Source organism: Echinops telfairi, unplaced genomic scaffold (assembly GCF_000313985.2).
Source record: "Echinops telfairi isolate 266 unplaced genomic scaffold, ASM31398v2 ScPeMD7_3533;HRSCAF=4204_0, whole genome shotgun sequence".
NCBI lineage: Eukaryota > Metazoa > Chordata > Mammalia > Afrosoricida > Tenrecidae > Echinops > Echinops telfairi.
The window spans coordinates 16,021,683-16,048,659 of NW_022107431.1; the positions used below are offsets into that span (position 1 = coordinate 16,021,683).

A 26,977-nucleotide genomic window follows, 5' to 3' on the forward strand; every position below is an offset into this window, starting at 1 on the left:
AAAATCATTTTATTAGGGGCTCATACAACTCTTATCGCAATCCATACATACATCAGTTGGGTAAAGCACATTTGTACATTCATTGCCCTCATCATTCTCAAAACATTTGCTCTCCACCTAAGCCCCTGGTATCAGCTCCTCATTTTTACCGCTCCCTCCCCGCTCCCCCCTCCCTCATGAACCCTTGATAATTTATAAATTATTATTTTGTCATATCTTGCCTTGTCCGATGTCTCCCTTTACCCACTTTTCTGTTGTCCGTCCCCAGGGAGGAGGTCACATGTAGATCCCTGTAATCGTTTCCCGCTTTCCAACCCACCCTCCCTCCACCCTCCCAGTATCACCACTCACACCACTGGTCCTGAAGGGTTCATCTGCCCTGGATTCCCTGTGTTTCCAGTTCCTGTCTGTACCAGTGTACATCCTCTGGTCTAGCCAGATTTGTAAGGTGGAATTGGGATCATGATAGTAGGTGGGAGGGGGGAATAAGCATTTAGGAAGTAAGAGTGATCAGATTTTAACATTGGTAAAGCGGGACAGCTGTGGGACACCATTGATAAAACTCATATCCTGGCGAAACAGCCACATGGCAGCCGAAAACCATATACCCTAGCTTGTCATGCATTCTTTACAAAAATCAGGACTTTTTAAAAACGCCGCGGAACATGGGAAAATTTGTTAAAAATTGGGACTGTCCCACCCAAAGCAGGACGTCTGGTCACCTTAAACTAGAGGAAAGTTGTATGTTTCATCGTTGCTACATCACACCCTGACTTGATTGAGACATAGATCTCTACTGGCCCAGTTATTATCTTGCACCAAAATATAAGATTCGTTTTATTTCAGTAACATGGCTATCTTCAGGTAGTGCAGAGTCCTCTCTGACATCCTGATGTGGAAAGACTAGTGTCTTTCACTTCTGTGATCCCCCTGCCACCTCCTCACCCTCAGATGGCCTGGTGTTGGGCCAGAGCCTCAGTCTCTCCTGCAGGGGCTGTTTAAACACCCTCCTAATTGGTCTTCTGGATGCATCTTCCTTCTCTAACTGGCCTTGCACTCACCTCCTGAAAGGCAGTCTTTCCTGAAAGGAGGCCATCCTTCCTGCCTCAGGGCGAGCTTTGAGAATAACCAGGAAGACTAAAATAACAATTGGTTTACAGTCCAGGAAAGTAAGATCAGCTGCCTTAGAAATCTACATATGCAAATTATAGCAGACAGAAGGCAAGCTAGAGAGACCCAAGTTATTTTACCCACCAACTCTATTATGTACAAGTTTCTATTTAATGAGTGAGAGCGCTTCTGACCGCTCCTGCTACCTTTACTCATTGCAGTCACAGTAAGGATTTAGCTATCGCTTGGAAACTATGGAGTAGCTCTGGTGGAGTGGAGGTTCTGGTTACGTGCTGGGCTGTTCACCACAGGGTCCCAGAGGAACCCAGCAGCTGCTCCCAGGGAGAGCAATGAGGCTCTCTTCCCCCAGAAGGAGTGACAGCCTCAGAAACCCACCGGGCAGTTCTACCCTGTCTGACAGGGTCACGATGAGTCCCCTTTGCCATGGGTGTTGTTTTATAGGGTCAGAATGTTTTCAGTCAGAACTGATTAAATGACAGACTTTCCAAGTTTAGACATTTCAATAGGCACTTGATTACAAAGACTTCTTCCCGCCCCTGCTCCCAGGGAGCTGATAAGGTAGGGGAGGAAGTGGACAAAAAGCCAAAGACAATTGCAGTATGTGTGACTTGGTGGAGTCCCTGGGTGGGGTGCACTGCTGCAGGGCTCAGCTAACTTCAAGGTTGAAAGTCAGAGCCCGTGCAGTGTCCTGGTGATCGACTGCCTAAAAGGTAGCCCTTCACAATCCCTGTGGAGCGCAGGGTTCTGCTCTGAAAGGCATCAGCTCCTGGAGCTACCGAGAGCCAGAGTCTATATTATTTGTTGTTGTTTTGTTTGTTCCCGGCGATACGGGCCGGGAAGGAAGTCCACTGGGTTGAAGGAGCCATTCGGCAGGGCTATGCAGCGATGGGCAAAGGGGCTGTTTTGGGTGGCGATGAGTCTTGAAATACACACACCCTTTGTGTGGTAGGTGGTGCGTAGACCAAAGTTGAAAGTCCACGCTGACCATAACAACCCCACAGAAGACGGTAGAAATGTCCCTATGGGTTTTTCTAAGGCTGTAATTCTTTGGGAAAGTAGAAAGTCCTGTCTTTCTCACACGGATCACCTGGTGGTTTCAACTGTGGCCCTCCAGGGCTCCTGGAGACCCACGCCAACAGCAGGGTGGAATCCCAGCAGTCTACGAAGCGCTCTGCTCCTGTGGCAGAGTTGACTGAGCGGGAGCTCTCAGGGCACTGGGTCAATAGAGCTGAGAGAGAGAGAGAGAGAGAGAGAGAGAGAGAGAGAGAGAAATGACGAGAAAGCAGGTGCCAGTTCACAATTAAAAAAATTCATTTATTTAAAAAAAATAGAGATGAAAAATAGAGGTGTTAGGTTTCTGGAGCATTATACCTCAGTTCTTGCTTGGCAATGCTGAACGAATTCCTGTGGCAGAAGCACTTTTGTAAATCCGAGTTTTAGGAGGGAAAAGAAGGTTTCAGGTATTACAAACTTTTAGGAGGGAAAGTTAAGTTTCAGGATTACAGTTTCCAAAAAGTACACGCGATTTCTGCAAAGCATACAAGGCTATGCAGAGACTACACGGTAGCTTACAACTGCAGGTAGCCACTTCAGGAGAGTGTGAAAAGCCACCTGAAAGAAGCACTGTCCTGGAGCAGGAGCTAGAAACCAGGTGTGTGGAACTAAGAGCAGGAAATCCCCAGAGGTCAAGGGAGGCCTGATAGGAAGCTCAGGCCTCAGGGCCCTGTGGCACCTTGTGCACCCCTGCCCTCCAACTTGCAAAAGCATACCTGACCAAAGGAAGAAAGAGCCCTGCCCCAGCCTGTTGTTTATCCCCTTCTGTCCCCACTGGCTGGGTGGGGGCGGGGGGGGGGGTTTGAAGGTATTGGCAGATCTTATTGGCTGAGTTTAAGCCCACCTGTGTGATGTCCTGCTGGTGCCTAGTATTGTACCTTCCACCTGGGTCTAGGTGACTTGAGTCTGAGCATTCTCAGTTCTGGATTTTCCCATAGGTGTCTAATTAGTGTGCCTGATTCCTTTCCAACCACTTTATTATGGCATGGATAGCTAATTTTCCTTTAGCACAGGCATTAGCGAAGACAACCCCCCTTTGTCCCTAATCTAGCGACCTGTTAGAAGGATTGCTGGAAAGTTTTTTACCCTGAACTTCAACCTAAAGAGTCCCTGTGACTTTGGCACATGAAGTCCTCGGCAGGCGAGTGACAAGTTGAGATGACTTAGCAGCCTGTAGAAAAGTGATTGGTGAAGCTATGACAATATGGAAGAGATCTCACAGGCAGGAAGTCTTTTTAATAATCTGGAAGAAAATGGCAAGCTCTCTCTCTGGAGAGAGAAGAAGATAGAAATCAAGGAGCCAGAACATCATCACTTGGTGACTGATTGGCAGTGGCTCAAACAGCACAAGGGGATGATAGTACATGGTTTAAAATCAGGAAAGGTATGTGTCAGTTGTATCCTCTCACCAGACTTATTCAGTCTGTATGCTGAGCAAATCATCAGAGCAGCTGGGCCATCCGAAGAAGAATGGGGCATCAGGATCAGCAGAAGGCTTATGAATGATGTTTGCTGTGAACATGACACAGCTTGTGTGCTAAGGTGAGGAGAACTCGAAACAGTTGCTGATGAAGATCAAGGATTGTGGCCTTCGGTACAGATCAAGGTAAAGAAAACCAAAATTCTCACAACTGAACCAATAGGTAACATCATGATAAATGGAGAAAAGATTGAAGTTGTCAGGGATTTTTATCTTGCTTGGATTCCCCATCGATGCTCATGGAAGCAGCAGTCAAGAGATCAAATGACAAAATGTATTGGGTAAATCTGCTGCACAAGACCTCATTAAAGGGTTGAAAAACAAGAAGGCTGCTCTGAGGACTGAGGTGTGGCTGACTCGGGCCATGGTCTTTTCAGTTCCCTCACATGGATGTGAAAGTTGGACACTGAATAGGCAAGATGAGAGAAGAATTGATGCATTTGAATTATGGTGCTGGAGAAGACTATCGAAAGTAGCACGGACTACCAGAGGAACAAACCAATCTGTCCTGGAAGACATAGAACCCGAATGCCTCTTAAAGGTGTGCATGGCGAGACTTCATCTTCGACGCTTTGCGTAGTTATCAGGAGAGACCAGTTCCTGGAGAAGGGCATCATGCTCGGTGAAGTAGAGGGGTGATGAAGAAGAGGCAAGCCCTCAATGAGATGGATTGACACAGTGGCCCAAAGGTAAGGACAATCGTGAGGACCGCACAAGGATGTACGTGAGGTCACTTTGAGTCAACATCATGACACTAACAAAGAGTCGGAGGAGTCTGGAGACCCCCAGGTTTATGACTTGGGTGTGGAGGGCTTAACTGTTGAGGTAGTTACATAATCCAGTCAATTTGATACTGTTAAGAGTCAAGGGGTAGAGTTTAACCTGTCAATCAGGTCGCAGCTGGATGACCTCATTTGGAGAGGCAATGGAGATAAAGAGCTCGCTGGAGGCCAGATACACCCACTCTCTGCGACACATTCCTGTTGACAAGCCACATGGAGCTATGCTGACAGAGCCAAAGCCCTGAGCTGGAGGAGCTACATGGAGACCCATGCCAGCATTGAAATGCTTCCACCCCCATTGCTTCCACAGATTTCCCCCCACTGGCCTGTGATCTTCCTGTATTCATTGTCATTGCATGTGTTGCATGAGTCAGAAGAGGAATTTATAAACTGGTACTGGACACATGGGCTAATAGCAGATTATGGACTTGATCTGGATTGGGCTGGTAGCTTTTCTTAATATACAAGTACTCTTTATATAAAGCTCTTTCTTAGATACATGAGTGTCTATGAATTTCGTTCTCTAGTCAACCCGGACTAACACAGCTGTCTCATGGATTGTGGAGAAGAGATCTGAAGTGGTGATGATTTTTCTAGCACAGGTGCCTAGGAGAGAACCCAGGTTGTGGTCTGTGTTTTGGGAATTCACATGCCATCCTGAGGAAGTCCAGGTGGTTATTTGTCCAAAGAGAACAGACATTGAGGAAGTCCTGCAGTGTAAAATGAAAAAGAAAGATGGAGAATGGTAGTCATGTAAGGCTCTCAAGTACCTAAAAATACATTGGAACATGACGACAGTCATTTCTTATGTGACATTGTCTCTGAGTTATAAGATTAAAGACTTTTATTTTCTTCTATTTTTCTATATTTTATAAGTGCTCTATAACATCTATGCATCGTATTCATTGTGGAGGGGGAAAATGCATGCCTTTATTTTATTTCTTTCTGTGTATGCATTTGTGTTTTATTTAGGTGTCCAGTAGGGTCTACTGGCAGTGACTGAAGTCCTGTTCCCACGTCTCCTCCTTGCGTGTCACACACACCAGTCACTGTGCTCACCTACCTCTGTGCCTTTGCTTATGCTGTTCCCTCAGCATGAAATGCCTTTCTTCTTCCTCTCCATCTATAACAAGGCAAACACCCTGTCGTCTGAACTCAAATATAACCCCTCTGGAAGCCTTCCAGCACACTGAGGCGAATCTCACTTCTGCAGTCCCCTGAGACTTGGAGTCTCTTTGTCTCTACTTTTCACACCAGGCTTCTCCTATGGTTCTTCATCCATTTGTGTTTGCATTACCCCGCCCCCCAAGCCATAGACCACTCCACCCTGAATGCAGACGGTTGTGTTTCAGACCCTTTGGTGCCCTGGTCAGTTTCTACCCTTTTGTCTCCCTTAAAACTAGTGATCCAAGGTTGTCTGTACTGCTCTTGTCTGGCTGTTTTTCCATAGGGGATACACATGTAGATTGCAGCTAGAGAATGTGAGTGCCGGAAAGGGAACCTGCTAGCTGAAATGGTTTAAATATTGAAAAATCAAGGAAGGCTTGGAGATCTGATGGGGTGGGAAACAGCAAATTGTTTACAGTGGCTGAGCCTTGATTACTTGGCTGTAAAATGGAAACAACGTAGGTGGCTGCCTGCAGGGGCAGGGGCAGGAGTGTGGGCGGTTGAGCTACACCCTACTCACACCCCATCTGGTTGCTTTACTTCGCACCTGATGGATTAGGCCGATCTCGCTGACCTCTCTGGGGTTCTGACCTCACTGCCCATTTTTGTTGACAATTCACTGTAGACCCTGCTAGAAGAATCTGAAGAAATTCACAGCGATCTGGAGGCAATGGCAGAGAAGCTGCAGCACCTTACTAGTGTGTACTATACGGAAAAAATGTCCCAGCAAGTGGCAGGTTTGGGACGGGAGACGGAGGAGTTGCAACAGATGATCAAAATCCGTTTGCAGAATCTCCAAGATGCTGCCAAGGTATGTGTATATGTGTGTGTGTGTGTGTGTATGTGTGTGTGTGTTCATAAAGAGCCCTAATGGCATAGTGGGTTACCCATCTTTCTGCTACCCACAAGATCAACAGTTTGATACCTACCAGCCTCTCTATGGGAGAAAATGAGGCTCTCCATTTCTGTAAAGGTCTATAGTCTTGTAAACCCAAAGAAGCAGATCTGCTCTGTCCCTATGAGTGGGAATTGATTCAATGGCAGTGGCTGAATATGCTTATACATCTACATGTACACATACACATGCATTTATATGCATACAGGCAGTGATGTTTCCATGGTAGGATTACTGCCTTCCATGCCATAGACTCAGGCTTGGGTCCTGGCCAAACTGCAGGGCAGCCACCACTTGTTTGCCAGAGGAGGCTTGCGTTGTGATGCTGAGTGAGTTTCAAGGGAGCTTCCTTATTAAGAGGAGCCCTGATGGCATAGTGCTTGTGTGTTGGGCTGTTACCTGTAGGGCTGGCAGTTTGAAACCACTCACAGATACGTGGTTGAAAGATGAGGCTTTTAACTCCCATAAATCTGTGTCCTATAGGGTCACTATGAGTCGGAATAGACTTGATGCCAGTAAGTTTGGTGTTTTTGTTTTGTCCCTATTAAGAGATGCTAGGGACAAAGGTCTGGCAATCTACTTCAAAAAACTAAACTCCATGCCATCAAGTCAATGCCGAATTAAAAGGACCCTATAAGGCAGGGTAGAGCTTCCCCTGTGAGTTTCTGAGGCTTTAACGCTTCACAAAAGTTGACACTCTCTTCTTTCTCCCATGGAGTAGCTGGTGGCTTCAAACTAATCACCTTGTGGTTAGCAGCCTAATACATAAGCACTCCACCACCAGGGCTCTTGGAGAAAAATAAAAACAAACAAACAACACAGCCAATAGAAATCTTATGGATTACAGAGGTCTAGTCTCAGCATGACACAGCTGTCCCTCCATGAGCTGGGGGCTGAGTTGGTGGCAGCAAACAGCAATAGACCATTACACACACACACACACACACACACACACTCCATTAACAAAATGGCCATGCCACAGGGAGATACACCACTCACCTATGAGGTGGCTTCTTGGCCGTGAAGGTACAATCTAGGACGTCAGCCTTCACTCTTAGCTTCTCACATGCTGCTCCCACTCCCCAGGATATGAAAAGATTTGAAGGGGAGCTGAAAACCTTGCAGGCTGCTGTGGAGCAAGCCCAGACAACCCTGGCTTCCCCGGAAGTTGGGCGCCTCAGTCTCAAGGAGCAGCTCGCTCATCGACAGGTAAGTAACAAGCATTTGGGGAAATGGGTGTAAAACCATTCTAACTTCTCTTGCCGTCTTCCCTAAAACTCAATCCGACGGGTGGTTTTTCAATTGCTGGTCAGCATGACCCTGTGGGACAGAGTTAGAACTGCTCCGTGGGGTGTCCAAAGCCCTGAATCTTTCAGGAAGCAGACAGCCCTGCTTTTGTGCTGTGGAGAGGGGGCTGATAGGCTCAAATCAATGAGTTCCCAGTTAGCAACTCAGCACGTGAACCCTAACTCTTATTGCAACCAAGTATTTCTTGCAAAGTACGTCTAACTGGTTCCGTAGCTGCAGGCCTCCCTGGGGTCAAGTGTTTGCTTACTGTGTTAGACCGGGTTGTCTGGAGAAACAAAGCCAGGGACACTCATAGATGGATAAGAAAGATGTTTATACCAAGTCATAATTTTATATCAAGCAGGTGCCCCAGCCTAGTCCAATGTAATTTCATGGGTTTGAGGTGAGCCAGAGCCTTCAGCTGAGCCCTGTGTGGGCTCTCGTGGCTGCAGGCTGATGATGCCGAGAGAGGAAGGGGAAGCAGGGAGACCCAGGCTGGTGGGTGTAGAGTCCTCTGCATCTAAGGTCAGTGGGAGTGTGACAGGGTGCTGCCAGCTCCCGGGGTCAGTGACCCCACATTGGGGCATCGCCAGAGGCAGACACAGAATCAAAGCGAGGAGGCACTCAAAGGGCAACCAGAAATCCCCACTATCTTTCTTACAAAAAGGCCACACCCCCTAAGGCGCATCACTAGGCTACGATCTGATTGACAGGTTGGACTATACCCCTGCGAACACACAAGTACCACTAAGTTCACATACACTCTAACTACATCACCTACTCACCCAAAGGCCACCAATTAGAACCCCACTGAAAGGCACCCAGAGAAATGATCTGGCAATCTGCTTCTGTAAGGTCAAGGCCTTAAAAACCCCAAGGAGTACTGCTCAGCTCTGCAGGCATGGATGCCATGCATGACTCTGAGTCTGAATTGACTGGCTGGTAACAGGTTTTATGACTGGGCTGCCCCTGAGTAAGTCTTTGACATACACGATTATAAATGTACAACCAATAAACTGCCTACCTAATCTTACCTGCTGTCCATACGGACACTGAAACCTGCCATTGTTGGGCCTTGGCCCACCCGCTTTCAGCGTTTGCTGTTGGAGATGGAGTCACTGAAACCGAAGGTCCACGCTGTGCAGATGTGCCAGAGCGCGCTGAGGATTCCCGAGGACGCGGTCACCAGCCTGCCACTCTGCCACGCGGCTCTGCGCCTGCAGAACGAGGCCAGCCGGCTGCAGCACACGGCCATCCAGCAATGCACCATCATGCAGGCAGGTGCAGCTGTGCCCCAGGGGCGGCTGAGACCCTCCCCTCCCGGCAGAGCAAGACCCGATGAGTCACGCATGGCTTCTTTTATTAGCATTGTGTGGGCTCACCCATCAAAACACATTCACAGCGTTAACTTTGACCGACTGTTGTGGTTATATAAATGAAGGAGATGCAAATGCTGTCATTTGGAACACCCACCAATGCCGGGGGGGAAAGCTCGATTAAAAATATCCTTGGCTGAAAGCGATCTCTTAGTGATATCTTTTGCAAAGAGCAATTTAAAGAGGGTAATTTTATATACAATCCCGTATTTTTATCTCTTCTTCTTCATAATTCCAAGAAGCATCCAGAACCCTGAAATAGGAGTTTCATGTTACTGTGTATCGCAGAATGCTCTACATATTTAAGTTTCTGGGGCACTAAATGCAATGCCCACAGAGCATGACTCTCTGTCATTTGATCTAAGAAGGAAAACTCATTTGAAACAAGGAAATTGCATAACGTACTTCATATTTCCTTTAGACTGATCTTTACCTTCTTTATTTAAGCATGCAATTAGTAGCCTCTCATGAAGTGCTCGTAGGAGCTCTGGTGGCTAGTAGGCTATTCCTTGGGCTGGTAACCATACGGTCAGCAGTTCGAAACCACCATCTGATCTAAGGGAGAAAGATGAGGTTTACTACTCTCATAAAAAGAAAAAAATTACAATTTGTAAACTCACAAGGATAGTTCGACTCTATCCTTGAAGGCCGCTAGCAGTAAGTTTGAGTTCTACATTTTAAATTGCTAATAGCCACTTTGGTGAACTCCTTTGCTTTGAGCAATATCTTGTGCATCAGGCTGGGTTGTCCAGAGAAACAAAGCAGTGATACCCATCGATGTTCAAGGGCGAAATTTATATCAAGAAACAACTTTACATCAAGAGGGTGTCCCAGCCCAACCCAAGTCCATAGGTCCCAGACTAGCCGGACCCTCTTCAGACACAGGTAGTTAAGCTGCAGGCTGACCACACAGAGAGGTGAAGCAGGAAGCAGAGAAATCACAGGCTGGTGAGTGTCAAATTGCGTGGATCAAGGTCGGTGGAAACGTGGTAGGGGGGCTCCCGTAGCTCTCAGGGTGGAGTGGCCCATGTGAGGCTGCCCTTAGAGGCAGACACAGAATCCCAGCAAGCAGAAAGGCTAAGGGGCAAAGAGGATTCATCTCTGCTTGGTCTTGCTCTTATACAAAAGGCCACACCCCAAGGAGGAGTCATCTAGCTTCCACTTGATTGACAGTTTTGACCCCACCCCTAGGCAGGAGTGCCCAGTGGACATAATCCATAACCCTCACATCTTGTAAGAATCTGTTGATTTCTTATCACTAGAAGCCATGTCTAATTCATTTTCTTCATCCCCCCACTGTGGCTCTCAGCTGAGTGCCCTACATATAGATGGAGTGCTTTCTGAAACGGACAAGTGGATTGATGGTGTTTTCAGGCTGCTCCCAACCCGTTGACCATCCCATGGCCATCTCCAGGCCAGCACAATCAGCGAGGAGACTATGGGCTCTAACCCCTTACCGATTCTGATTTCATCAGTAATTTTGGTAAACTGTTTTAGGGAGTGGGTCCTCAGATGTCCCCATTGAGGATGAGAACCAGGCAGAGGTTGTGCCCATTTGTGGTTTATTCCCCGACAGGCAGCACGGGGAATAAACACACACACAGTTAGGGAGACAAACGGGAAACCCCATGTTGACTGCTGTTCTTTACACAGGAGGCTGTGGTGCAGTATGAACAATATGAGCAAGAAATGAAACATCTTCAGCAACTCATTGAAGGCGCTCACCGGGAGATCGGGGACACTCCCATAGCCACCAGCAACATCCAGGAGCTGCAAGCCCAGATTTCCCGGCATGAGGTAAGACCAGGTTTGGGGCAGAGTGCTCAGGACAGGAGCTGGCTGGTGACAACGGCTGACTGCTTGGGAAGGGCTTTCCTTGGTGCTCCCAGAGTGTGCGCATGTCTTCTCTTGAGCTGACTTGGCATTTTCAGGGCTGTTATCTCAAGACACAGTAATGTGAGTCGCCCCCTTCAATCTGAAACCTCTTTACTACGGACATCTCTCAGCCAGAACCCACTGACTCCCTTCTGCACCCAGGGTTGCCACGGTGAATGGCATCCTCCCAAGGGTGGAAGCCCAAGGACGTGCTGTGCACAAAGTCTAGCGGTATCGGTTGCCCTCTTTAAAAAGAATGAACGTCCTCGACGCTCTCAAAGATTGCCCATCACTTCAGCTCCTTCCACTGAAATCAGAGGATCATCCGGGTTGTTTATCTGGCTGATTCCCAGATTGGGCCCAGTAGCAAATCCTCCATTTTCAAATGTGCCTCTTCCTTGTTCCTTTCAAAAGTGCACCCTCACCGCCTTCGGGTTCATTCCAATGCACTGAGTCACAGCAACCCTGTCAGAACAGGGTATAACAGTCCCTGTGGGTTCCAAAAATGTCCAAGGGAATAGAATGTTCCAAGGGAATAAGAAGCATCCTCTTTCTCTGGCAGAGTGACTTGTGGTTTTGAACTGCTGATCTTGTGGTGAGCGGACCCACTCCTCACCACCATGCCACTAGGGCTTGGCAAATCTTCCTCAGGCAAGCAAGCCTCAGATGGATTTGGAGCGTGTCAGCTCATGGATACCTTGCCGCTTATTTTCTTTCTTGACCTGTCAGCTCCTGTGGAAACCGCTCTTACGTTGGGCGTGGGTTCATAGCATCGTGGATTATGGTGAGTGACCAGGGTGGTAGTTGGGATGTGCCGTCCAGTCCATGCTGACCCATAGCAAAACCCCAGAGGAGAGAGTGGAATGGGCCCCGGAGGATTTGCTCGGCTGCGGTCTTCACAGGAGCAGATGGCCAGAGTGTTCTCTTGGGGAGCTGCTGGGGGAGCTGGGGCCACTGAACTTTTTATTGCCTTGGGTCAATCTGCTGCACCAGACCTCTTTAGAGTGTTGAGAAGCAAGGATGCTACTATAAGGACTAAAGTGTGCCTGACCCAAGCCATTGGTATTTTCAGTCACCTCATATGCATGCGAAACTTAGACCTTGAATAAGGACGGAAGACCATAGAAGAATCCATGCATTTGAAGGATGGGGCTGAGAAGACTCTTGAACGCCCCGTGGTCTGCCGGAGGAACCAGCACATCTGTCTGGGGAGAAGTCCAGCCAGGATGCTCCTTAGCGGCAAAGAGGCTGAGATGACAACAGCTTTAATGAGCAGTTTCGCTAGCCAACATAGTTGAGTGATGAACTGCCGCACCACCAGTTCTAGGAAGACTTATTTCAGCGTGGGAGGTTTTCCTTATCTTTTAAACTGCTCCGTCTCAACTTTATCCTAAGAGCAACACCCTTTCTTCCAAACAGATAGTATAATGGGGTTCTCAGGAGATCCGAGGTTTGCCTCTGACAGGTGAACATCTCCCTGCACCCCCCCCTCTAAACGCACCTTCTACCTTTCTGGACACAGCCAACGCATCAATTGCTTACCTTTGCGGGTAAAAATTTACAAAATAACTTAAACAAGTGCTATGCCTACACTTCCGCCTAACGGATCATCTATATTAATGATTTATTTCTCTCACGCCATCACTTGAAGGAAAAGATATGTGAAGTTTGGAACCATGTGTATAAAACTCCTCCGTTTGACTCCGGATTACATATGGATTTGAACGTTATTTTTCATCCCATTTCAGAAGATCCAGAATTCATTACAAAATTCATCAGGTTACAGAGAAAATACATATTACTTTTTAAAATACATATTACTATTTTAAAAATACATATTACTTTTTAAAAAAATACAGCATCCAGTGGAAGGCTCTGTTTGTAAACTATCAGAAAGAATTGGGACGTGGATGGAGTATGTAAGCAAGACTAGGGTGGATGTAAGGATTCTACTGGGGCAAATCAGGATAGAAATGGAGGTGTCCTGTGGACTGTTTGAGGAGCTGTGATGGTCGGCCGGCATAGAGATGGCAGACAGTCTTGGGAGCCCTAGGGGGCGTCGTTCTACTCTGTCTTCAAAAATATGTTTGAGGACGTGGGTTTGAGTTTTGGTTTTATGCACTAGGGGGGGGCGGGTGTGTGTGTGTGTGTGAAGAAATAAACACACCAAACACAACAACAACGGCAGCAGCAGCTTCCACTGCCGACGGTCTCGGGATGGTGCCAGCGGTTTATACTCTGTGGCCCCGTGTCTACAAGAAAGGACTGGGCTCAGGCTCCTGCGAGCTGAGCTCTGCATTTTCGTTCTTTCCTTCATCACGTGACCTCATTTCCCTGGCATGAACCATTTGGTAAATTTCACATTCTTTGGGCATTTTAAAGAGAGGGGCCCGTTCTCCATGGGAAGTAAGCGCAAGAGTCTTCGCCCAGGCCCCAGGCAAAGAACCGGTTCGCCCCCCCACCCCGGGAGCTCCCCGTGCCTTTGCTCCGGGGCTTGGCACACACAGCGCCTCCTGTCCTGTAGCCCAGCCGTAAGTGCTGTGGTCTGGCTCGCTGCTGGGTGATGCAGTCTGACTTGCTCGCCTCCCCTGGCCACATCCTGCCTCTCGCAGCTGCTGCCTGGCACTGCCTTGCAATTTCATTGGCTGGCCCCGGAGCTTGTCGGCAGAGGAGATGAATGCTACTAGTTCTGTTTCCTTTTGATGCTGCTCTGACACTCTGGGGCCGTGGCGTGGGGGGGATGTGTTTCCACAGGAGCTGGCTCAGAAAATCAAGGGCTACCAAGAACAGATCGCCTCCCTGAATTCCAAGTGCAAGATGCTGACGATGAAAGCCAAGCACGCCACGATGCTGCTGACGGTGACCGAGGTGGAAGGGCTGGCCGAAGGGACAGAGGACCTTGATGGGGAGCTCCTCCCCACACCTTCCTCCCACCCCTCAGTCGTCATGGTAAGGATCAGTCCAGCCCGGCTGCACGCTGGTGTCTGCCTCCTGCCCTCCTCTCCTTGGTTGGTTTAGGGATTAGCCTTGGACGTTGCAGATTCTGACTGAGTGACAGTTTCCCACGAACTCTCTTTGACAGCATTTGGGCCCAGGCCAATCTTCCCCTCTGTAAACAGTGGCGGTGGAAATAGAGTGATTTGCTTGCAAGGGCTGAATCACTTAACCTGTCAAAGGGCTGCACGTGTGTGTGTGTGTGTGTGTGTGTGTGTGTGTGTGTGTGTGTGTGTGTTGGCAATAATTCTCGGAAGCTCTAAGCTTTACAAACAGCAACAATGACGCCAGCCCTTTGCACGTTTTCCTAGTTTTCTGGGGGATGGGAGAATCCTGATTTATTTGTGATTTCCAGGCAGAGACAGCAGGGAACTAGGTGTGTAGATGCGTGTTGCTGGATGAGAGTGTAATAACATTTAGAAGAAAAGCTATTACGAGAAGAAAAACAATGCTCTGTTTTGGATGAAAATAGATATGTTCTCCTAGTACTTCCCCCACCTGCATCATGATGCCTACATGCACTTTGCATGGGAAATGCATTGATTATTTTGGGAACTACAGTGTTTTGCCAGCACCATTTATTTTGCATATATATGCTGTGCCTCAGGTCCCACCTGGGGGCTTTCACAAGTTTCTGGAAAAATGGTACCAAAAGATCGCTTTTCCATGGACTTTTGGGGGCTCCCTCATCTGCAAGCATACTGGCATTTTGTTATTTGGGGTGCGTTTATTTCCCTAGAATAGGGAAATGGAGATGTCCACAAAAGACCGAGTTTCATTCCTTAGACCCTTTGGCGTTATTTATAGACACACACAAGAAGAAAATGTGCAGGAGAATCGTGCAATCCACAGCACAACCGTGGCACGTCATACGTGCCTCTCCCCTGTGTGCCTCACAAGTGGTCATTGACATCAGATTCATTTGAGGACAGAACCCAGGACAGGACATGCTCACAGGAAATCTGTACGCCAAAGTGGGGTCGCAGCCACCCTCAGCTCTGTGATCATGACGAGCTCTGTGTTCACGTGTGCCTGCCCGGGTCTTTTGTCGACATTGCTAACCGATTTTCCTGTCCTTTGGACTTACATTGTATGTGGCAGATGACTGCAGGTCGCTGTCACACTTTGCTGTCACCTGTGACTGAGGAGTCTGGGGAGGAGGGAACCAACAGTGAGATGTCCTCTCCACCTGCCTGTCGCTCCCCTTCACCTGTGGCTAATATAGATGCTTCTGTTAACCAGGTACCTCCTCCTTGGCATGTGTCTCCCCCTTGGCCCCTCCCCTCCCCCTGGCTGTTCTCTCTGCAGGGTGCAGGACTCCATCTCCTGCCTGGTTAGCAGGTGGGTGGGAAGCTTAGGCTCAGGAGCATCAGGTTCCAGGGGACACAGACTACAATTGCCAAACCTGTTGTCACCAAGTTGATGCTGACGCACGGCAACCCAACGGGACACAGTGGAACTGAACCCTGGTGGCGTAGTGAGTTTTATGCCGGGCTGCTCATCACAAGGTCAGCTGTTGAAAACCACCAGCCGCTCCTCAGGCAGAAGATGAGGTTTTCTGCTGCCCTAGAGATTTAGAGGCCGAAGCCCCAGGGGCAATTCCACGGTGTCCCGTATGATAGCTGTGAGCCAGAATGGTGGGGGGTTGAGATATCTTTACCGAGCAGACGCCCTCACCTTTCCCTTATGGAGCGGCTGCTGCCAGTGCTGACCTCTGGGTTGGCAATTGAGCACTTCAACCACTGCGCCAGCAGGGCTCCTTGAGCAAAAACATTAAGCCATGGGCACAGGGCCCGCAGCAGGGGCTGAGTAGCAGTGCTGCGTAGCTAGCAGTGCTCCGTCTTGGAGTCCCGCACCCTCGCAGAAAGGCGCCACGATCCACTATGACGTCAACATTTTTTGATGCTTAACACAGCTCCTCTTGCGAAGACGGAAAATTCGCTATCACGCGTTGTCGTTATTTACCCCTCGTGAACCGATCTAAGGGATGGCTGGCTGTTTATTATCCCAGGGGCCTTAGGGGCTGTGAGACTTCCCACGTACCTTTCACCAACTTCAGATATCATTTCCTATACAACGGGGATCATGCTTGGTGCTATGAGGCACTTTTTTTTTTTGCTTATGTTAAATATAGATGATTTTGCTTCTGTGGAATTTAGGTTATTCAGCCATCTAACCAATGTTTGGTGAAATGTATTGCATAGGAATCTTAAAATGATGCTTTCACAATAACCTTTATCCCTCAACCCCAACTTCAAAAATTCAGGTTAACTAATGTTTTCTCAAAACTCAGAGCAACTGAATATCCTTTTAAAAACAGCATTATGGTAAAAATAACAGGAGTCCAGAGAAATTGAGATGCACGAACCTGGAAGACGCATTCGCGTAGGCAGATGTTCACTCTAGGCCACAAAAAGCTTCTATCCTATGATTCTTCTCATTTTTAGGGCAGATGCATTAACATTTCTGTGATCACGAGGAAGCCAAAGTAGACAAAAGGAAAAGGAAAATAAAATTGGTGAAACATATAGGTAAAGCAGTTCTCTTTTGATTAAAAACAACAAAAAAAAAACCCACAAAGACACAAAGCAAAACAAAAGGCCTGCATAGCTTTCAGGAAGTTACTGCTTCCTGCATCCATCACGCACATACTGCACATCTGCTTGATGCAAAGCATTGTGCTGGGGGCAGGGGATGCTGGGGAGAACCAGGCAACAGTGGCCCCAGCAGTAATGACCCGTGGAGTCTAGAGGGAAAGGAAGCCATGGAATGAGTCATCAAAAAAGCAATGAGAGAAAAAAAATTTTTTTTCCTTAAAAAAGAGAAGTTCAGGGAACTCAGGGGCATTGGAGAAATGTTTTTTTCAGAATCTGAACTTCAAAATATGTATTACATATATATTACTTTGTTCTTGGGCACTGTGTTCTTCCCTCTGGTCACAGATGTTATTAAAGGAATTTAGCTCTAGCCAGCTGTTTGAAATTGTAGTGTAGCCTGGATACGGTGCTCAATTTTCCTAAGACTTTCAAGTGGGGTTATCAATCCTGACCTTGAGGCCCCTGATTGGAATGCATTTGCCCTTCCTAGGAGTGTGGGCGCTCACCTTGTCTCTCTGTGTACATGGGATACCACTTCACTCACTGCAGTGGAGTGGATCCCGACGCACAGGACTGCCCCTGGGAGTTTCTGAGACTCTACGTTTCTACCGAAGTAGAAAGCCTCATCTTTCTCCCACAGAGCGGCTGGTGGCTTCAAACTGCTGACCTTGCAGTTAGAAGCCTACTGCGTAACCACGGCATCACCAGAGCTCCTGTGCACGTGACTCATAATAAGGCATGCAGACAAAATTTCTGCTCTGGTTATTCTAGCTGGGAAGCATCATCAGATGCTAGAATTATGAGTGAGCATGTGCTTTGTTTTTATTTTATTTTTGACAACCCCTCCCCATTCATTCAAAGACTGGCATTTGAATAAAAAAACAAATGTTCAATTGGCGTACATGTCACATATCGAACAATTTGATCATTCAATCATATTAAGAAACTTTGTTCATCACCACCACAATCAACTTCAGAATATTTTCTTCTCATGCGTGTGTTGTTGGCTCACCATTTCCCCCATCCTCCCTGCCATGCCCCCATTCTGGTTACTCTCTCTATCAATCTGCCTGTTCTGTAGTTCATATGTAGTAGAGAATCGTACAAAACAAGCAAACCAGAGAAAAACCCCACAACAAGGACTAGGTAAAACACAGAAAACCCTCACTCAGAGAGGAAGCAGAAAATACTTTTAAAATGCAACAACTTTAAAAGAGTCAAAGGGGAGATCAAATGATAGGGTGTTACATGTTAACGTCACCGCAGAGTCAGCCATGTCAACTTGACAGTGATCTCTGTCTGATAACACATCTTAAGACTATTCACATCCCTCAACTATGGTCAGAGGCCATTCACCCTGGACTTAACCTGTGTGAGGAGCCTGAAAATGGATTTGGGGCTTCCACTGTCACCTGTAGACTTCTGAAATCCACACAGGCTAACATTGATGAAGTCATATACTTACATCTCACCTAACATATTTGTGAAATGTGTCTTTATGTTGTTTAAAGCGGGTGACTTAAGTTAGAAGATGTCAGAAAGGAAGCACACTATTTGGTTTTGTTTAGCTAAGTCAGACTCATGGCAGCGATAAGTGATTCTCATGCAGTCATATTGGGGAGGGAGGAAAGATCCCCTTACAGATGGGTTTTGGGGAGATGAGCCAGTCAGGGTGCCATGTAGCAACGATGAAGTATACAACTTTCCTCTAGTTCCTGAATGCTTCCTCCCTCATCCCCCACTATCATGATCCCAATTCTACCTTGCAAGTCTGGATAGACCAGAGGATGGACACTGGTACAGACAGGAACTGGAAACACAGGGAATCCAGGGCAGATGACCCCTTTAGGACCAGCAGTGTGAGTGGTGATACTGGGAGGGTAGAGGGAGGGTGGGTTGGAAAGGAGGAACTGATTACAAGGATCTACATGTGACCTCCTCCCTGGGGGACGGACAACAGAAAAGTGGGTGAAGGGAGACTTCAGACAGGGCAAGATATGACAAAATAATAATTTATAAATTATCAAGGGTTCGCGAGGGAGGGGAGAGCAGGGAGGGAAGGGAAAATGAGGAGCTGATGCCAGGGGCTTAAGTGGAGAGGAAATGTTTTGAGAATGATGAGGGCAATGAATATACAAATGTGCTTTACACAATTGATGTATGTATGGATTGTGATAAGAGTTGTATGAGGCCCCAATAAAACAATTAAAAATAACAATAATATAAAAAATAAAAACCACAGTCTGATAGGGCTAGTAATGCATTGGATTTACAGAATTTTCTGTGGAAATTCTGAGGCGGGGATGTTGACTCTCCTTAGATTCATTCCATCCAGTTTTCAGACCCCCAGTTCTGCACAGTGTGTGCCCAGCTGGGCTGTGCTGTTTCAGGAGCAGCCAAATATAGTTGTTTTTGAAAATCGCAGCTGCTCCGAGAGGTTTGTGTTTGCTGTCTGGGTGGGAGAGCTGTGTCGCATAACCCATAGGCCCTGCTTTCCCCAGTCACCCTCCCTCTGTCCATCACGGCCAGTTCTGAGTCCTTGGGCATGGAGAGAAGGAGGCACCTCCAGGACTTGCTGCAGCCTTCTGGGTCCCCTTTGAGAAAGGCCATGACTTGGACTCCTTGCAGGGTGAGAGGGCCGGAAAGAGTAGGCCTTTGGGGAGCAAATCAACCTCCGGCTTCCCCTTCTAAGCAGATGTGCGAGGCCAGGTTGACTAGAGAAATACATCCAGTGATACTCATACCTGGGTCAGAAAGAGCTTTGTATCAAAAGTAGTTCTATATCAAGAAAACATCACAGCCCAGTCCAACTCGAGTCCATATGTCCAATACTAGTCCATATTCAGACTCACGCAACCACACGCAATGATGCAGAATGCAGGGAGGGCACAGCCGGGGGGAGAGCAGAGTCCTGTGGATCCAAGGGTCGCGCTCTGGCAGCTCTCAGAGCGGGTCCCCAGCAGGAAGGTGAGGGCTAAGAGAGGTTCCCTCTCCTTATGAGAAGGCCACGCCCACAAGGAGGTACCACCATCAGGCTATGACCTGATGGGGAGGTTGAGCACCACCCCTCCACTTTATCAGCCGAGTTCCCCTGGGAAGTCCCTGGGTTGCTCATTTGTAAAGAGGAAACAATGCTTCTCAATTCACGAAGCTGTGAGACGGAAACATGCAGTGAATGGACCAAGTACTCGCTAGACTGGGAAATGCCCATCAAGCCCTAGCTTCTCATTTCCCAAATGCATTTCTCAGGACTAGTCTGGGTACATCCGCTCTGCATGGAGCTCCATCACCCAGGGGAGACTAACGGTCCTCCACTCCTGCTGTCCAACACGGCCTCTACTGAAATAGTTATACAAAACCCCCGAAGCCAGACCCGCTGCCACCGAGTCCATCCCGACCCAGAGTGACCCAAGATAAGGTTCCCAATCTGTAAATCTTTGTGGGAAGGGACAGGCTCATCTGTCCCCTAAGGTTTGAACTGCTGACCTTGCAGTTGACTTCCCAAGTTACCCAACAGTCATGGCGTCAGGCCCTGTGTTAGTGACTTGTACGTGGTGCACTGAAGATGGAGATCGAGTCCTCGAGGACATGCAAACCGTTTGTTCACAAGAATCGGGTCTATCGTCAGATCTTTGTGAGAAGTCAGGTGCTGTCATTCTGCTGTCATAAGCAGGAGACTCACGTGCGCACTCAGACACACACGCATACCCCTGCGCGCACACACACAGGATTCCCACATGTACACATGCATAAAGCAACCATATTGTAAATTGATTTAAATTTTACTAATGAAAAAACATTTCCCAACAAATTAATTTGTGTCCACTTCTTTCAGAGATTGCCTCCATTTATATTGGAATATAAGTTATTTTACTTATACTTTATATACCGTGGGAAGTAACTTTCTGTGTTCCCCATGGGTTGCACTAGTATCCCTCTGCACAGACAGTATGAGAGTTTACAAAAATGTGTTCACAGGTACTGTTCACTGGGAGCACTTTCACCTGCCCGCTTGGCGTGAGCCACTCGTAGATGACTCAGAAATAAAGGCCCGGTCTCTGACTTCAAGGAGCTCAGAGTCCTGTGTGAGAACAGACAGGTGTTTGTGTTCTAGTGGTGGGAGGCAGCGAGGGCCCTGGGAGGACCTAGGTAGCATAAGCACCTACATCAGACGGGGTCAGTGATGGCACCCTGAGTATTCGCAGAGTTGAACCATAGTAGCTGGCGTACGATGGCACGGTGTGAGAAGAAACTGCCAATGGGAGGGTGTGGAGGCAGGAGGAGAAAGAGACCCCCAAAGTTACCTCTAGTAGTGTTGGGTAACTGCAGGGCCCCCCCCCCCGTACTGCAGTAGAGCGGGGGTTCTCACCCTGTGGGTTGTGATCCACTTGGGGGTCAAATTCACAGGGGTCACCCGATTCATCACAGTAACAAAATGACAGTGATGAAGTAGCAATGAAAATGATTTTATGCTTGGGGGTCCCCACCACACGAGGAACTGTCTGAAAGGGTCGCGGCCTGAGGAAGGTTGAGGGATGGGGAGAGGTAAGGGCAGCCGCCATGCAGCCCCTTATTATGCCCACGACACAGGATTGCTTCCCTTTATCCAGCAGCTAGGAGTTAGCCAGGGAAGAAGTTTAACTACCAGGCACGTTCAGAGCTGAGGTTGAGAAGAGATCATGCGGGATCCACGTGAGCCAGGAGTGGAGGTTAGAACATCGGAGACAGGGCTGCGGTTGTCAACCCTCAGGCTGACCTATGCCGGTGATGGAGACGAGTGAGACAGGTTAGGCCTGGACAGGCCTCTGGTGCTCATCCAAGCCACGGCCTGGCCTCTGTTCATGGTAGAGGCAGGCAGCCTCACATACCTCCATGGCCACTGAAGCTTCTGATTTTTGAGTAAGAATATGTCTGAATTTTAATGAAATCTCTCAGTTAAGAGAATTGTAAACTATTTAAAATACCGTGTTCAACCGAGCAATCTTGTGCAGGCTAGAGGTAGCCTGGAGGTTGCCAATGTGCAAGCTGTGGGTTTGGAAGCTGGAGCGACAATGAGAACCAGAATCAAGGCTGCTTCAAGACTGTCAAACCCAAGTCCTCACTGCCATCGGGGCGAGTCCGACCCAAAGCGACCATACAGGATAGGATAGAACTGCCCCTGGGGGTTTCTCAGGCTATAATGCTTTCTAAGACTTATCCACTATATGATGTCCTTCAAAAGTAATAAGAAAAGAGTGTGTGTTGGTGGTGGGGGATGCAAATGAAAAATACGTTGATCTACAAATATGGTAAGGAGGAAGTGAATAGAGAGGGGAAGGAGGGACTACCAGTGGTCCGAGGTTTTTTAGAAGCAAAATGAATGGGATTCTGGGGCAGGTGGGAGGGTTATCTTGATGAGATAAGGGTGTGTCTGGATATCAGGATGTTTGGAAATTTGAGGAGTGACAGGAATAACCCCCAATGGCTTTGATTGTGTGTGTGTGTGTGTGGGGGGTGTTCATGCATGTGTGCACAGTTGTACACATGTACATATATGATATGTATGTTTGTTCATGTGTGTGTATAGTCCACTCTGGGAAGTAAGCTCGGGGTGAACCTCGGTTGAGGAAGCAAAGGTTAAAAGGGACAAAGAAAACAGAGATGCTGGCAGCAGAGGGGTTAAAGTAACCTTAGAAATAGCTAAACATCCAGGTGGGAGGATCAGTTCCCTGACAACAGGCCGAGTGGTCAGGTCTATGGAGGCCTGCAGTGGAGCACCATGCCAGGATTAATAGACAGGACATTATCGCAGACCTGGGTGGACCAGGCCCCTTTCTGCTGTGACACTGGTTTCCTAGGTAATACTTTACACGGAGGACCCTCTCCTCCCCCTCTCCTCCCCCTCTCCTCTCCCTCTCCTCCCCCTCTCCTCTCCCTCTCCTCCCCCTCCCCTCCCCCTCTCCATATTCTGTGGTTAGTGCTTCTTTTGACACTTTCCACCAAAACACAAGTTGGAGTCCATCTGGAGCACTGTTACATCATTATCTCTCACAGCACAACAAGACGATCTTTATAGTAACAATAGCTATTATGTATAACTAACCCCCACCCCGAATTGAACTGCTATTAAGGTAAAGAGAAGTAGCCATTTAAACAATTGAAAATACATGAATGATAGGTCTTCATTCAGTAAATTTGATTTGCACCAATAAAATGTGTAACATTCCTTGATAAACACAAGCAATAGAAGTAACTAGAAGTAACTGTACTTGCAGGAATCTGACAGCAGGGCACCTTTTTTATCATTTGCATATGTTAGATAGTTCAGAGGAGTTTCAACTTCCTGTTACGTTGTAAATATTGAAATGCATCTCTGTGCCTCTGGACTCCAAGTGGCAAAAGTCCAAATGCACCAGAAAATGTTCTTTCCCATGGATTTAATCTGGTTTACAGGAAATACTCTTAACAATGATTCGAACCTTTAAATCAACGTGTTAACCCTTGTTTTAGGATACAGAGAATTAGAATCTTGTTGGGTGTTTGCTAACAGCATCCCTGGTTGAAACAAGCTGTTAACACCATTGGCTATGAACCAAAGGGTGGTCAGTTCAAGGCCACTCAAGAGAAGGGGCTTCCAGAAAAGCAGTCATTTTAAACCCTGTCCAAGAATCAAATATATGCCCCAAAGGCTTCCTAAAACCAAACAGTCGTTTAGCGTGGGTGTACAAAAGAGTCCCTGGAGACGGTTTTCTTTTAAGAGAGATTACATAATGTCGGTTAGATCTCAATGGAGTCTAATGGACAACAGAAAACTTAGGTCGGACTCTCAGGGGGCAGCGAACGTGTGTTACTGAGGGAGGGGCAATTCTGCACAGGAGGGCAAGGTGACCCACAAATTCCAAGAGTGTGACCCACGTCACAACAAAATTCTTAAGTTCCTAAATCTCAAAAGAAGGAAAAACTAAATAAGTCCCCCAACCCTTACAGGGCACAGTTCTACTCTGACATATGTACGTCGCCCAGTGTTGAACTTGGTTCAGGGACAACTGGCTTTGAGTTTGCACTAGACGACTTAACCCATCATTGCATGGATTTCTAGTATGATAACTTAATGACTTTGGGGCAACATGAAATAGCGGGGAGGGTGGGGGAACTGTTCATTTCCCTCAACCCGAATTCTAAAGCAGTCATGGTATGCTTTTGATACTGTGATTTCAAATCAAGACTTCCGCTCGACCCCTTAGAGGAATTTACCAGTTTTACAAGTGTCCCCCCACCCCCCAAACCTCTCCCCTCTACCTGACAAACAGCAGTGAGGTGCCTCCCAGGGTTGACCCCGCCCCCCCTTTGAAGGCCACGCTGTGCTCTGCCCTCACAGGACAGTACTTATCACCACGCTTGGTCTGCTGAGAGGTTGCAGACCGAGGCACTGAGGATTCACCCCGGCACCCCTTCCCCCCAGGACTTCTACGAGCCAGGCCTGGAGTCGTCCGCCACCGCTAAGCTGGATGACTTGCAGCGTTCCTGGGAAACCTTAAAAAATGTGGTACGTCTCCACACCGTGGCTTTTTAAGCCCACTCCCCGCCAGCCACCTCTTATGAAATCGGGGCACCGAGTTTACACAGAGTCCCCTTTGTTGGGCCACCGCGGTGAGGCAGTGAGGAAACATGTTGTAATCGGGGAGATAGGAGGCTGGGAAGCATTAGGTAATATCCCCTTTCTTGTCTAGATCAGCGAGAAGCAGCGCACCCTCTACGAAGCCTTGGAACGGCAGCAGAGGTACCAGGACTCCCTGCAGTCCATCTCCACCAGCATGGAGGCCATGGAGATGAAGCTCAACGAGAGTATGGAGGCGGGCAAGAGTCCCGAGAGCCAGATGGCTGAGCACCAGGTAAAAACCACTGTGGCTTCCGTGTCTGGCTCCATCCTTGTGGCCTGTGTGTCAGAGAGCAAGATGTGCATGAAATCCATCAGCCTTGACAGAGGCCACCAGGTTCCCGATGGAGGTGTTTTCAGGGCTTTCCTCTGCAAAGGGAAGCTCTGAGAGACAGACAGACGGCACATCCAGCCTTGGTTCTAAGGAGAGAAATCTCGATGTGTCCACGTTGCTTGTCCATTTTCATTAACCCAAAGCACTTGTCCAGATAGCTGCCAAGTTGATTTTGACTTTGTGGTCAGGATACAAGGGCGCACATAGCTACCTTCTCCGGTTATTTGTTAAAAAGGGGTTCCCATAAGTGTGGGCACCTTGCCAAGATTAAGGAAGAGATTAAGTCTCAGCTTTTAGTGGGCAGAAAAGCAGTGGAAGAGTAGGGGGCTTACACCTGGGAAGGCCAGGAGATGGAATTGACCCAAAAGCAACTAACAAGGTATTTGACTTTTGTGATTTGTCCTGACTTGACCTGTTTTCAAAGGCTTAGGGGACCCTGCAAAGCTTCAGTTTTACAGAGAAGCAAACCTAACTCGTAAAACTCATGTTAAAAAAAGAAAAAAATAGCAACTGCTTAAAATGAAATGTGCCTCCATTAAAATCTGGTTAGTGCCTTAACAATAGAATCAAGTGTTTTATTATCTCATAGGCAGACTTAAATGATGTCATTAGGGTCTAAGGGCACTGAAACCTGCATGCACCTAAATTTCCATCATCTTGGTGTGGGGGCTGCTGCCTGCTCTGGACCCCAGCCCTCAAAGCATGGGTCAAATCTATAAAAATCATTGGTATATATATATATATATTTTTTTTTTAATGAACTTAAATTTTAGGATCATATAAAATTATGCAGAAAGAATAAAAAGTTTCTCAGTACTTCTTTCCCACACTCACCCTCCCTCCACCACACACACACACACACACACACACACACACACACACCCCTCATATTATTAGCATCATGCATTTGCTTGGCATGTCTGTTCTCCTTGGTCCAGAGGACTGATACGAATGGCCTAGCTTCTATTAGTACTCACTCTTTGTATGACCCTGTGGGTTAGAAAAGGCATAAAACCATGTGTTCAGCAGTACAGTATCATGCAGGACAGTTCCCCTGTCCTTAAAACAGAGACATTTTCAGATACAAAACATGAGCCGTCAAAGCCTGGTGCGATAAGCATGTCTAGAGAGACAGAGTTGTGGCTGCTCTAAAAGTAAAACCCTGCCCTCTGTTTTCCCTCTCGTTTGCAGCATTGTCGTTTCAGAGCCGACAATAACCTTAGAATCAGCTCCCATTCTTCATGGGCTGTAGTCGAGGGTAGTCTCTTCGGCTGGGCTCTCTAGAGAAGCAAAGCCAGTGACATTCATACACACACATATAGACAGAATATTATCTCAAGAAAAATGACTAACGTGGGTGTAACAACAGACAAGTCCAAGTCCAGCCAGGTTCCACGTCCATGGGTGGAGGCTGGCGGCTTCTCCTGACTCAATTGCCTGTGGGGCTAATGAACCCAAGATCGGCAGGAAGATGACAGAGTCATAGCAGCAGAGGTGAATGGGTCCAAGGTTGACAAGTCAGATGGCCGCTGCTGATGATACCCAGAATCCGCAGGCAATGTGGCAGACTGTTGGCTCTAGTCTATCTTGAACTAGATGCAAGATCTAGACTCAGCAAAAGCCAAGCAAGCTTTTCCACATCATCCGTTTACATAGGAAGCAGGCTACACCCTCTGGGAAACATCCTTTGAATTGATTGCAGTCTGAGTAAAGGTGTTATATCTCACCCTCTTCTTCTTACAATGGATGGGCTGATCCCATGATGGAGGTAACTGCAGTGTGTTAGAGCACTTCATGGGGGCTGACTAAATCTGAACGGCCAAACCATTGAGAATTCAAATCTGGTTAAGTTAACATAAAACCCAGCTCTCACAGAGAGGAGTGCACTATTTTTCAATATAGCAAAAGCTTTCAACAGAGCAGAACGCTAGGGGCATTTTATCTAGAAGCAGCAGATTGAGACATAGTGAGTTCAGGTCTGTGACACTCTTGTTGTAACCTCTTAAGACAGAGACAAAATGATTGTCATCTGTCTTTTAGATTTTCTTTACATCACACAACATCTTCTCGTTCTTTCTGCAATCCCAAAGTCCCCCATAATCTTGGCGGTTTCGGGAAAGGACTGCTGTGTGAGTCTGAAATAGAATTAAGCTGGTATACCTGGACTCTGTTGATGGCGCAGATGGTTAATGTGCTCAGCGGTAATGAAAAGGCGAGAGGTTGGGAAATGGAGGGTGGGGAAGCCATTGGCTAGGTGGTAGACAAGAGTTACCTTTCAGCAGAAGGACATTGGGCCTCCACTCAAGTACTCCCTCAACACAAGAATACTTTCTTCTAGTAAATTGGCATTCTATGATGCTCACCTTCCCG

The 26,977-nt window shown here is 47.6% G+C and overlaps 1 protein-coding gene across 1 annotated transcript in view; it reads left to right on the plus strand.

Moving 5' to 3' along the window:
* The window catches only part of SYNE1 (spectrin repeat containing nuclear envelope protein 1), a 326,773-nt gene that overhangs the window by 119,164 nt on the left and 180,632 nt on the right, over positions 1-26,977 (plus strand). Inside the window, exons 48-55 of the mRNA XM_045294717.1 lie at positions 6,239-6,424; positions 7,595-7,717; positions 8,890-9,072; positions 10,825-10,968; positions 13,801-13,995; positions 15,142-15,282; positions 23,995-24,162; positions 24,347-24,508. Coding sequence (XP_045150652.1) covers positions 6,239-6,424; positions 7,595-7,717; positions 8,890-9,072; positions 10,825-10,968; positions 13,801-13,995; positions 15,142-15,282; positions 23,995-24,162; positions 24,347-24,508 — 1,302 coding nt within the window. The remainder of the gene's footprint in view (positions 1-6,238; positions 6,425-7,594; positions 7,718-8,889; positions 9,073-10,824; positions 10,969-13,800; positions 13,996-15,141; positions 15,283-23,994; positions 24,163-24,346; positions 24,509-26,977) is intronic.